This window comes from Carlito syrichta, unplaced genomic scaffold (assembly GCF_000164805.1).
Source record: "Carlito syrichta isolate Samal-C Ts95f unplaced genomic scaffold, Tarsius_syrichta-2.0.1 Scaffold169078, whole genome shotgun sequence".
NCBI classification, from domain to species: Eukaryota; Metazoa; Chordata; class Mammalia; order Primates; family Tarsiidae; genus Carlito; species Carlito syrichta.
In genome coordinates this window covers 340,626-353,398 of record NW_007113174.1, presented here as the reverse complement: position 1 = coordinate 353,398, position 12,773 = coordinate 340,626, and the positions used below count along the sequence as shown (strand labels likewise).

The 12,773-nt window shown below is 36.3% G+C and overlaps 1 protein-coding gene across 15 annotated transcripts in view; it reads right to left on the bottom strand.

The window, feature by feature from the left end:
- Positions 1-12,773, bottom strand: part of BBS9 (Bardet-Biedl syndrome 9) — a 468,999-nt gene that overhangs the window by 331,370 nt on the left and 124,856 nt on the right. For all 15 annotated transcript variants that reach the window (XR_002481520.1, XM_021709169.1, XM_021709171.1 and 12 more), the window contains one exon: positions 2,653-2,827. Coding sequence is in view for 14 of the 15 variants with exons in the window: in XM_021709169.1 (XP_021564844.1) it covers positions 2,653-2,827 (175 nt within the window). In the remaining variant the exon portion in view is untranslated. The remainder of the gene's footprint in view (positions 1-2,652; positions 2,828-12,773) is intronic.

Here is a 12,773-nt window from a genome sequence, read left to right as displayed (position 1 = left end):
GTTCTTATTTGAACATAATTGAGCAGGGCTTAAAGTAATTAAGTATCAATATAAAAATGAAAATAAATTATGTCTTAAAAGCCTATTCTATTAACTGATTATATTCTATTAACTTAAAATAGACAGATTTAATGAAGCTTCAAAAGAACAAAACTATAGTTTTCATGCTTTCTCCCATTTTAAATTGCACCAGTGATTATTATTTAATATAATTTATTAAACTTGAAAGCATATAAAACTATAACACACTACTTAATGTCATAAACCCTCTTGATTGTCATCATTTCACAATAATCACATATCTCATGCCTTTTTACCATTATAAAAGATTCACATAGTGGATAAAGTAGGCATTTTTTTAGTTCCAGATGACAATGAATTTAATAAATTGGTATGTTGGAGAATCACCAGAGTTAAAACAATGTGAGCTTCTGTGAGATTAAACACACACATTAATGGAAGCTATACATTGTTTCCTCATCCAATCACGCCTAGAGTTATTAACAAATTAATTCCTATGCACGTTTTCCAAGAATCAGTAATTGAGTATTCAAATCTTTGTATTGTACTCCTAGCCCAGCACTACTTGGCAGGAGGTGAGGTACAGAACTGGGTGGAGAGCTATAAAGCAGATCTCCTCAATATTGCTTAAGTTTTGTCAGGCTTGAGTAAATTATATAGATATTTTTCTCAATCTCTCAAAATAAGTATAATGTTTTATTATTACCAGTAGCAATGCTACAATTCATTCATCTCCTTTGGACAAGAGCCATGGGACTTCTAGAAGGAACATGACATGCTAATACACTACCTCCATAAGTTAACTTCTACTTAGTCACAAACATTCACTTATTTTCAGAGTTTGAAACCATAGATGCCTTGACAATCATTCACAAAAGGAAGATGGCCACTTATGAAGGGAAAACTGCATTATCTTGCTACATACACAATATTGAAACTTGAAGACAAAAATTTACAGCTGTTGCCTGACAGATTTATATTTTCTTCCCACCTTGGGAAAAATGATGTGGCCAAAAATAATGCTGAAAAGTTACCAAGATGTGTTGCTTAGATGTTTAAAGTCCTAAATATTGTCATCAGTAAGATAGAACAATGAAGGTACTGAAGATACTGAAACCCTTCAAGCTGATTTTTCCCAGCACAGATTTCTACGTTCTTTTCTCCATTTTCTCTGTCAACAAAAAAACACACTGTTCAGCTGGGTGTGATGGCTCACATCTGTAATCTTAGCATTTTGGAAGACCTAGGCAGGAGGATTACTTGAGGCCAGGAGTTTAAGACCAGCCTGGACAATATAGCGAGATTCCCCATTACAAAAATTGTTTTAATTAAAATGTTTTTACAGGTTGGGCATGGTGGCTCATGCCTATAATCCTAACATTTTGGGAGTCAGAGGTGAGAGGACTACCTTAGCCTACAGATTCAAGACCACCCTGTGCAACTTGGCGAGACCTCATCTCTACAAAAAATTTTTTTAAAATGCTTTTACCAAAAAAATTATAAAGTTAGTATGGGCTTGATGGTGCAGTCCTGCATCTTAGCTACTTGGGAGGCTAGGGTGGAAGAATTACTTGAGCCCAGAAATCCCAGGCTGCAATGAGCCAAGACTGTGGCACTGTACTCCAGTCTGAGCAACTGAGATCATCTTTTAAACAAGAAATACTACGCAGTATCTCATGCCTATAATCCCAGCATTTTGAAAGGCCAAGGTGAGAGGATTGCTTGAGACCTTGTCTCTACAAAAAAAAAATCAAAAAGTTAGCCAGGTATGGTGGTAGGTACCTGTAGCCCCAGCTACTCAGGAAGCTGAGGCAGAAGGATTGCCTGAGCCCAGGAGGCTGAGGCTTTGGTGAGCCATGATTGTGCCACTGCACTCCAGCCTGGGCGATAGGGTGAGACCCTGACTTGAAAAAAAGAAAAAGAAAAGAAATAATCTCTCCAAAAACTAAAAAACCTTGACTTTCACTGAAATCTAGCTGATGGAAAACAATCTCTCTCATACACAATTCACCAAAATCTATAAGAATTTCCAGCAAAAAGTCTTAACTGCATTCGTAGGTCATTTTCATACTTCATATCTACAATGAATTATGACTTCAAAACAAGGTTAACATTGATAACTATAGTTAATAGTTTGTGCCAGTGTTTTCCTATGTCACATGCATTCTTTTTTTGTTATAAAACCATTCTACAGATGCAGTTTTGCTTTGCCTTTTTTCACTCAACATTGTGTTTTATTATTTATTATATCAAGGAACAGTCACCTTAATTATTGAGCATTTTTCTATGGGGTGGCAACTTGACATACACTTAATCCTTATAACGAACTTGCCAAAATGAGCAGTTTTATGTCCTTTAGAGTCAGGGTAAGGACAACGACCATCAAACAGCTGTGAGTAGCAAAATCAGGATTCCAACTCAGGTCTGCCTCTTTCTTTCACATTACTACACTTACTGCCATTCAAATATTTACAATAGCAAATGACATGCTCTAAATTATCACAATTACATTTTATCAAAGAAACCAGTCTCTCTTTCATTTGTAATATTCAAACTCCCTGTGAAAAAGAATTAATCAGCAACAAGTACACCAAAACATCATGATTCCAAAGATTCAACATCCAGACTTACTTATAACTTTCCACCTGTCGGCAGGAAGAGACAGTAATAAAGGAATCTGTGCGGGAACTGTAAGCAAGGGGGCCAGGCAGAAGAGAACCGGGGAGAAATCTCCCAAAAGCATAGCTTTCCTGCTCAAACACCATCAGCATCCCATCCATAGACTGGATACAAATTAAATCTCGACCTAAAGAAGAATTAGAGCAAATTAGATGACTTATTTCTTTTATAAATATAATTGTTTTATTTATCACTATCTATACTACAGATATGTCATAGTTAATTTTTCCCCAAGGGGTAAAATGGCTGGTTTAAATTAAGAAACAGCAAAGCTATCAGGTTATTTATATCAATATACATACATTTCTCAATTTTTAAATTATTCAGAATCTATAATTTCAAGCATATTTATTTTTATTTACCAGATGCTATAATCTCCTTGTTCAAGATAATCCTTGACAATAATCATGATTCTTTGTAAAACTTCATATTTTTTTCAAATCCAAAAATAACAAAACTGTTCTTCTCATCTTCATAGTATGTCAGTCTCATACTTTCAAATGACTTGGACATTAATCTAACTCAACAGATCAAATTCACAGGCATGTTTTAGGTACCAGTATTATATAAATCAGTATTAAGTGACAATTTAGGAGTGAAAAATATTAATCCCTAACTGCCCTAAACTACAGACTAATTTTGGGAATGTCTTCTACTATCAGTCTATCAATATTAAGTACAATATTCAGAGTTCTTAAAATATAAATGATGATCTGAGATGATCATAATGATTTCTATAATACAGTATAGTATCCCGAATCTGAGAAAGATCTAGTAGCTATAACTTTTCACATTCTGCTGGTGTGATTAGAGCACTTTATAATGTATTATATAAGGAAAAACTATGTCAGAGAAAAACTAGTGTACTTGTTAAGGAAATAAATAAAAGGTCACTCCTCTAATTTGTCATCTGTAGCCCATACTTACTATATACAATAAGTCCTACAGTAACTGTAATACCTTGGATATCAATGACAAGCTTAAACAGTATACTTAAATTTCAAAGAGTGACCTTACACAAAAAGACATCAAATTGCATAGAAATAAATGACATTCTTATTGTATCTGACTAAGGATGCATGGTAGGTTCTATAGTTACTGTTTTAAGTTCTATTTTTTAATCTAATCCTTACCCACTATGCTATTAAAGGTTTCCAAAAAAGATGTGAGTTCATATGCATGCTATATGTGTGGGCATACTGTACAAGTATATGATAGAGACACATTCAGACAAAGAGTATCTCGTCGAACTCTTTGGCGATTCCACCTATCTGCACCCACCCAGCAAAGATAAGTATAAAAATGTCTCTAAGTACTCAAAATGGATGCTGCAAGTTGTAATGAAAATCAGGCAAACTTTTTACAGGGAGGATTCCCAGGTCTCAATCAGGGCACTAATTCTCATTTTAACTATGGTACTAATAACTGTAGTTTTTATAAACAAGATACTGATATTCCTGCAGCTACCGCCTCCTCATTTGTATTTTAAAATGCATATATTTGTATAAGTGCTCCAAAGTTATCAACTAATCTTCAGCAAAGGCGCCAAGAATACACAATGGAGAAAAGATAGTCTCTTTAATAAATAGTGCTGGGAAAACTGGATATCCACATGTAAAAAGAAAAAAAAAATGAAATTGGATCCTTATCTTACACCATACACAAAAATCCACTCAAAGTAGATTAAAGATTTAAACCTAAGATCTGCAACTATAAAACTCCCAGAAGAAAACATATGGGAAAAGCTTTATCACATTTGTCTTGGCAATGATTTCTTGGATAGTTCACTAAAAGCACAGGCAACAAAAGCAGAAAAGGAAAAAAAGTAGGGACTACATCAAACTAAAATTTTTCTGCACAGCAAAGAAAACAATCAACAAAATGAAAAGGCAACACACAGAATGGGAGAAAATATTTGCAAACCATATATCTGATAAGGGATTAGTCTCAAAAATATATGAGAAAGTCACATAATTCAATAGCCCCCCCCAAAAAAAAATAAGCCAACTTAAAAATGGGCAGAGGACTTGAAACACATTTTTCCAAAGAAGACATATAAATGAACAGCAGGTATATGAAAAGATGCTCTACATCATTAATTATAAAGGAAATGTAAATCAAAGCCACACTCCACACATCAGGAAAAAAAGAAGGAAATCCTGCCATTCACAACAACATGGATAAACCTAGAGAACATCATGTTAAATAAAACAAGCTAAACACAAAAAGACAATTACCGCATGATCTCACTTGCATGTGGAATCTAAAGCTAAATTCATAGAAACAGAGAGTAGAAGGGTGGTTACCAGGGTCAGGGGATGGGGAAATGAGGAAATGTTGGTCAAGGATATAAACTTGCACTTATGAGTCAGCTCTGGAGACCTAAAGCAGAGCATGATGACTATAGTGAATAACAATATATTGTACACTTGAAATTTGCTCTGCCGGGCTCGGTGGCTCAGCCTGTAATCCCGTACCTTTGGGAGTCTGAGGTGAGTGGACTGCCTGAGCCCGTGGGTTCAAGCCCCGCCTGGGCAGCGAGACCTCATCTCTACAATAAATCAAAAAAAATCAGCCGGGCGTGGTAGCGCACACCTGTAATTCCGGCTACTTGGAAGGCTGAGGCGGGAGGATCGCCGGAGCCCAGCAGGTTGAGGCTGCAGTGGCCAGGAGCGGCCACTGCACTCCAGTCTGGGCGACAGAGTGAGACTCCAACTCAAAAAAAAAAAAAAAAAAAAAGAAATTTGCTAAGGGAGTAGATCTTACTGTTTTCACCACAAAAAATAACTATTAGAAGAGAGTGATATGTTAATTAGCTTGATTACGATAATCACTTCACAATGCATATGAATATCAAAACATCACTCTGTACACCTGGAATATATAAACAAATTTTATTTGTCAATTATAGCTCAATAAAGTTGGGGGGGGAAAGAGTTCCAAAGTTAGAAATAAAATGTCTAAGTCCTAAACACTGTACAGCACATATAGGACAATAGCAAATTACAGCATTATTATGATGGTTATTATTATCTGCTTCCTCAGCCCAGAAAAAATAAAGCAGCAAGCTAGAAAAGGGGTGAAGATACCATCAGCTGTGAGCAGCAACAGCTAATGCCATAACAAAAAGGAAAAAACAGAACAGCTATAAACTATATATTAAATAATTTTTTTAAAATCAGTCTGGGCTCAGAATAAGAGCAAATATTAGCCTTATGTATCTCAAAAAGAAAAATGTCATATTATAATATACAGTATCAGGAGTTATTCGGTGCATTAAATATAGTTTGGTATCGCTCAGTTATTTGCAAAAAGAACTGGTGGCAGAGATGCTAATTGCTCCCAAGCCCAATAGCCATTTTTTCTTTAGTACTAGAATCATAAACTATCATGAAACACATAGCTATCCAAAATAAAGCCTACACACGCAGTCCTCCATTTACACATCCATTATATGGTTAGGTTCTTGTCATGAGATAGGAGCAGAGGTTATCTTCCAGACATGCCCTTAAAGTATAACTTCCAACATGTCCTTAAAAGGACCAAGTATGCACTCTTCTGCCCTCTTTATAGCATGAAGGTAGGGCTGGAGCAGTTGCCTTGGCCTCAGAGAGAAAAGTCAAATACTGAGGACAACAGAGCCTCCCTACCACCCTGGACTACTTTATCTCCAGAATAAATATACAGAAATAAACATCCTCCTTATTTATACCGTCATTAAATTGATTCTTTGTTAAAGTAACCATACCTGTATCTTAACACAGAACTAATCTGAGCTCAAAGATTCATCCAGTATTGCTGCCTCTTAAAATTTAGTGTCTTAACTGGATGTTGGTGCCAAAAACAAACAGGTATAGAAAAGATCTTAGGACAACTGGAGGAATTTGAATATAACTACATGTTAGATAACATTAAGAAATTATTGTTAATTTATTTAAGCATGATTATGATATTGTGATAATGTAAAAGAATATTCTTATTAGAAGATATGTGCTGAAGTATTTATTGGTGAAGTAGTACAAAATCTGTAACTTTCTTTCAAATAGCTCATCCCAAAAAAAAGTGTGTACAATTGGGTATACACCTAAAGGCAGAATTGTGGAGTCTTTGGTTATCCTCATGTTTAATCACAGTTTATATTACCAGTCTTCAAAAATGATTGTACTAATTCAATCTCTTGCCAGCAGTGTATAAGATTTTCAGTAGACCAACGTTTTTGTCAACTCTTGGTATTGTCACTGTGTAACCATTATAGCATGGGTATAGGGTTTCTTGTTATTTAAATTTCCATTTCACTGATTAATAACGTTCAGCACCTCTTCATATGTTGATGGCCTCCAAACATCCTCATTTATAAAGTGCTGTTAAATTCTTATGCCTACTTTTCTGATGGATTTTCTTTCTTTTTCTTATTGGTGCTAAATAGTTCTTAATACATACTAGAAAGAAGTCCTTTGTTAGATGCAGGTTCTGAACTAAATTGTATGCCCCCACTCTCCGCCAGAATTCATATAAGCCCAGTACCTTAGAATGTGACTGTACCTGTAAAATAGGGCCTTTAAAAAAGAAACTAATGTTAAAGGAAACCTTTAAGGTGGCGTCCTTGGCCTTTTAAGAAGAGGAAGACACGGCATGCCTGTGCACCAAGAAAAGGCCACATGAGGAGGACACAGCAAGAAAGCAGCTGTCTAACTGTCTGCAAGCTAAGGAGAGAGGCCACAATCACCTCTACTGGCACCTTGATCTTAGAGTTCCAGCCTCCAGAATCATGAGAAAACAAACATCTGTTGTTTAAAGCCAAAAAAAAAAAAATGTGTATGTATACATATATATGCACAACTGTTGACTCTAGATGGTAGAAATACAGGTGTTCATGATACTTTTTGGTTGGTTGGTCAGTCGGTCGGTCGGTCGGTTGGTTGGTTGGTTGGTTGGTTGGTTTGTGACAGGACCTCCCTCTGTTACCCAGGCTGGAGTGCAGTGGCATGATCCTGGTTCACCCAGCCTCAAACTCTTGGGCTTAAGCGATCCTCTCATCTCAGTCTCCCAAGTAGCAGTGTACCACCCAGCCCTGCTAATCGGCTAATTTTTTTTATTTTTTTTTTTTTTTAAGAAACGAGGGCTTGCTATGTTGCCCAGGCAGGTCTCTAACTCCTAGGCTCAAGCAATCCTGTTGCCTCAGCTTCCCAAAGTGCTGGGATTACAGGCAAGAGCCACCACGCCTAGCAGCAATGCATATTCAAAATTCCCAATCTAGACGTACTGAATCAGAAACTCTGATGGAAGGGCCCAGCAATGTAGGTTTTAACAACTCATAGAGGCTGTTCTAGTGCATTTTAAAGTTTCAGAACCACTGCCTTCACATGATAGGATGAAGAACTAGGGCTTATAGAAAACTTGGCCCCATAGCATGGTAGGTCTTATTTCCTGAAACTCTAGCAAAAGAAAAGAGAGTACTTAATAGTACACTATAAAGTCCAGGTGGACTGCCTCTAGAGCCAGATAATCTGGGTTTGAGTCCAGTTTCACCAATTACTAACTGTGAGCTTTGGCTCAAGTTTCATGACCTGCAAGATGAAGTAACTACTTCAGTAACTTGTTGTGAAAATTAAATAATGTATGGAAACTAGATCTAGCAGTGGAAAATATTCACATTATTTTTATAATAATTCTCTATATCTCATACTACATGTTATATTAATGTTTAACTACTTGCTGTTTCCCACACACATCATGATGATGCATGCTTCCTTGCTTGTGCTTACATTAATTCTTTTCCCCAAAAAAATCTTTTCACTTTTCTTTCCTTGGTCTAGAGAACATTTGCTAGCTTCCTCCTGATGATCCATTCTCCTTTCCTCCCATGTTTGGCCATGAGGTTTGGGTGAGAATGGCCTCATTCTAAACTTGAGGGCAGTCCCTGACTTAAGTAAATCAGTTAGTACCCTAGTAGTCACAGTGATTGGTTCAGGGTATAATTAATAATCAGTATACTCTACAGCCAATGAGAGAATTTAAATCCCTAAATTGAACTGGAACTAGAGAAAAAGTTATTCTCCCCTGGAGAATAATGTGTGAGGAGGATAGTCTAGAATCACAGAGGCCATTTGACTTTTCCAAGGGCACTTTTAAGAGAGCCATGGAAGACACAGAGCCAGTGCATCAAGCCTCTTCTAAAGCCAAATCTACCTCTGAACTCCTACTTTTTCTTTTTTTTTTTTTTTTTGAGTTGGAGTCTCACTCAGTCGCCCAGACTGGAGTGCAGTGGCTGCTCCCGGCCACCGCAGCCTCGCCTGCTGGGCTCTGGCCATCCTTCCACCTCAGCCTTCCGAGTAGCTGGAATCACAGGCATGCGCTACCACGCCCAGCTGATTTTTTGATTTATTGTAGAGCTGAGGTCTCGCTGCCCAGGCGGGTCTCGAACCCGCAAGCTCTGGCAATTCACTCACCTCAGCCTCCCAAAGGTGGGGGATTACAGGCTGAGCCACAGAGCCCGGCCCTCTGAACTCTTTAGGCAATAAATCCCCAAAGATGTTGAAGCCACTTTGAGTTGGGTTGCTGTCCCTGAATCAAGTGTATCAACCTATTTTTCCTCCAAGAGACATCACAGTCCAAGGCACACAACTTCCCCTAAGTGTTCTCTCTCCCCTTCAGTCTTCCTCAAAGTAGACCCCAACCTACCTCCATTTTAGAACACATCATCTAGTGAAATGGTCTGTTTCTGTGTGTCTTATTCACCCAGAACTCAAAGGCAGAAACCATATCTAACTCATCTTTGTAAATCCAGCCACTATAAAATGCCTGGCACATAGGAGATACATTAATAAATGTCTGTTGAACTGAAAAAAAAAAACTAAGCAAAATAATTTATTCATCTACAGCTCAGATTGGCTGAGATTTTTATTCTGTGTGTTTCACACACTGCATTTGAAGTATGTGAAAAATGCTTTATTTATTACAATCTTGGCTACTGACATTTAGAAAAATGTAGGGATCAATCCAAAACATTACTCAAAATAAATAAATAAATCCTTCAAATCACTATTTTGGAAGCCACTTCAGAATGCATACCAAAGGCTCCCCTTACAGATAATGGGAATAGAAAGAACAGTCCAGAAAAGCCATGGACGTTTTGTAGGTCTGATAGAACAGAGCCAACAGGAAGCCTTCATAAAAGTGATGGGATTTCAGGAGCTATTTGAGTGACCTAGCCATGAACCATACTCAGAGACCTTACTGCATGCTTGGTATTATATTAAAAGCTATAAGAAATGCCGAAAAACAGCAAAAATTAACTACAACTGCCATTTACTGAGTACCTGTTATACTCCTGGCCTTGTTCCAAACACTAACTAGCATATCAGCTATAATCTTTCATAACTCTAAAAAGTGAACAATAGTCCCATCTTTACACATAAGAAGACTGAAACCCACAGAGCTTAAATAATTTGTCTGTCAAAGAATTAGAAAGTGATAGAACTAGTATCAAAATATGGATCCATTTAGTCCATTATACCACACCATATCCTTAGGAGACAAAATTTATATTCATCTTTAAAAATAACACACATTAACATACAAAATCTAAATGATATGAAACAGACTAAATGCTACAAAAAATCAAATAACTTCATTATAATAAAATTCCTGGGAAAAGTTTCACTCCAGAGATAGAATGTATCCTAGTCTGCAGAGGATGGACAGAGTGAATAGGGGTCAAAGGTAAAAGCAGAGAAAATTTCTGGAAAAGAAAAGGAACACATTAGAAAAAGATGCACACTTTGGGAGGCCAAGGTGAGGGGACTGTCTGAGCTCATGGGTTTGAGAACAGTCTGGGCAACTTGGCGAGACCGCATCTCTACAATAAATCAAAAAATTAGCTGGGCCTGGTAGAGCATGCCTGTGGTTCTGGCTACTTGGAAGGCGAGGCAGAAGGATCTCCTGAGCCCAGCAGGTTAACGCTAGGGTGGCCGTGAGCATGCCACTGCACTCCAGCCTGGGCGATGGAGTGAGACTCCAACTCAAAAAAAAAAAAAAATGAAGAGGCAGTTAGACTTGATCCACAGTGTAATGGATCAAGTTTAACCAACAGAGCAAGAAATGTAAAAGCAACATATTGAAAAGATGACAATATCTTTAAAATACTATCTCAAAAATTATGCCTAAACTGTATAGGAAAAAAAATTTTTTAATGGAAAAAAACTAAGAAGGTTGGAGATTTCACGGGAATTCTAAATCTGAATGTTTATTCCAGTAATCTCCAACACAACAAGAGAAAAATAGCTGTTGTGATTTAAAATATGATTTGCAAGATCTGGCAACAAATTAAGAAAAGACTTACCAAAATCATTTTGAAAGGATTTTAGAAATCAATATTTTTCATTTTCAAAAGCTAAAAAACAATTGTGCTTGTAGGGATGGGAGACAAAAACAAAAAAGTTCCATTATGGCAGTATTAATTAAGTATTGTTTATTAATTATTAATTAATTATTATTAATTAATATGTTAAATAGTGAGTCTCATTTCCTGGTATTAAAATATCATGTGGCTAAAGTTTTAACACGATGTATAAACTGGTCAATTACATGTTAAACTGACTGCTAGATTAACAGTTTCTCCACTATATTATAGTCTATTCACTAAAAGGATGTGTGTGTGAGAGAGAAAGACAGAGAGAGTGTGTGTGTATGTGTGTGTGTGTGTGTGTGTGTGTGTGTGTGTGTGTGTGTGTGTGTGTGTATGTGTGTGTGTTCCCACTCCTGGAATTTCTTTCTACCACACATGACTCAGAGCATTTTCCATCACTCATTATTATGGTAACAAGGGTTCCATGGACGGACATCCTCAATGCCATTTCCTCCATTTCTCTGCTGTCTTTCTCTTACTGTAGAATCTACACAGTAGAGTAAGTGGAATGGCATAAATGAAAGAAGACTACCGTTACTCAGCATGCTACATGTTTTTTGAAATCTCTCTATGCTCATATTTCTTTTACACGTTGAATAAAAATACAAGTGAAGAAATGCAAACGTGACCTGTGGCCAAGCATATATGCAGTTCAGCATGCAGCTGTCAAAAATACTTGGTCTTGCTCCAAGTCTGAAAACACATGAAAAACAGCTGTATAGGTAGTCAAAAAGGCAGACAGGAAACATCAAGAGACTGATACATAAGAACAGAAGAGTCCAAAAGTCTGTGGAACTTCCGTTCATTTTGCTCATTTTACGCATGCACAGAAAAAAAGTGTTGTTACAGAAAAACTGAAACACTAACTCATTAATCTTTACTGCAAATCTAACTAAAAAATGATACTATATGTTTGCTATGAGCAAAGACATAAAAATGTTCAGAGTAGAATTCCAACAGATACTGCCTTAAAAACAAATCGTAGATGAATTAAGAGCTTACAGAATTGTAAATTTGCCACTAAATATAATTTTTGTACTTTTTACTTATGTCATCATACAAATAAAAATACCACCACTGTTGTGAGATACATAATAATATTTGGCTATGTTTGGTAAATAATAATTGGTAATTAGAGGAAAGAATAGCTAACTTTTCTTGTTATGCTCTCCTTCATATTCTTTTTAGTTTGAACATTCTAAAAGTAATTAGTGCCTAATAATAATGTAGTATCTAATAGGATTCTAAGTTTAAAGCTTAGGCATAAATAAATAAATTTTAAAACCCTAATCAAACAGAGGAAATCAATAAATAAAATACATGTGTTGAGTTACATAGCTAATATTTTAAATTAGGTATGGGGGGAAAGTTACACAATTTTTCAATTGTTACTCAAGTGTTACCTCAATAAATAACTTTATGAGACTAATTACTTTAAGATTCAAGAAAATAAAATGAGTCTACACACTAACTCCTCTTATGAATTTGTCTTTTGACATTTTAATGTGTCTAATTTTAATAGCAAACTTTAATTGCCTTACAAAGACCACTACTGTGTGCTTTATCAAGCTATTTATCCCACTCTTTTCCCTTAAACTGTGAACATGGTTAAAAATATATTATAAGAAAATTACAGCTATTGATTAAATTAGCATTATATGTGATT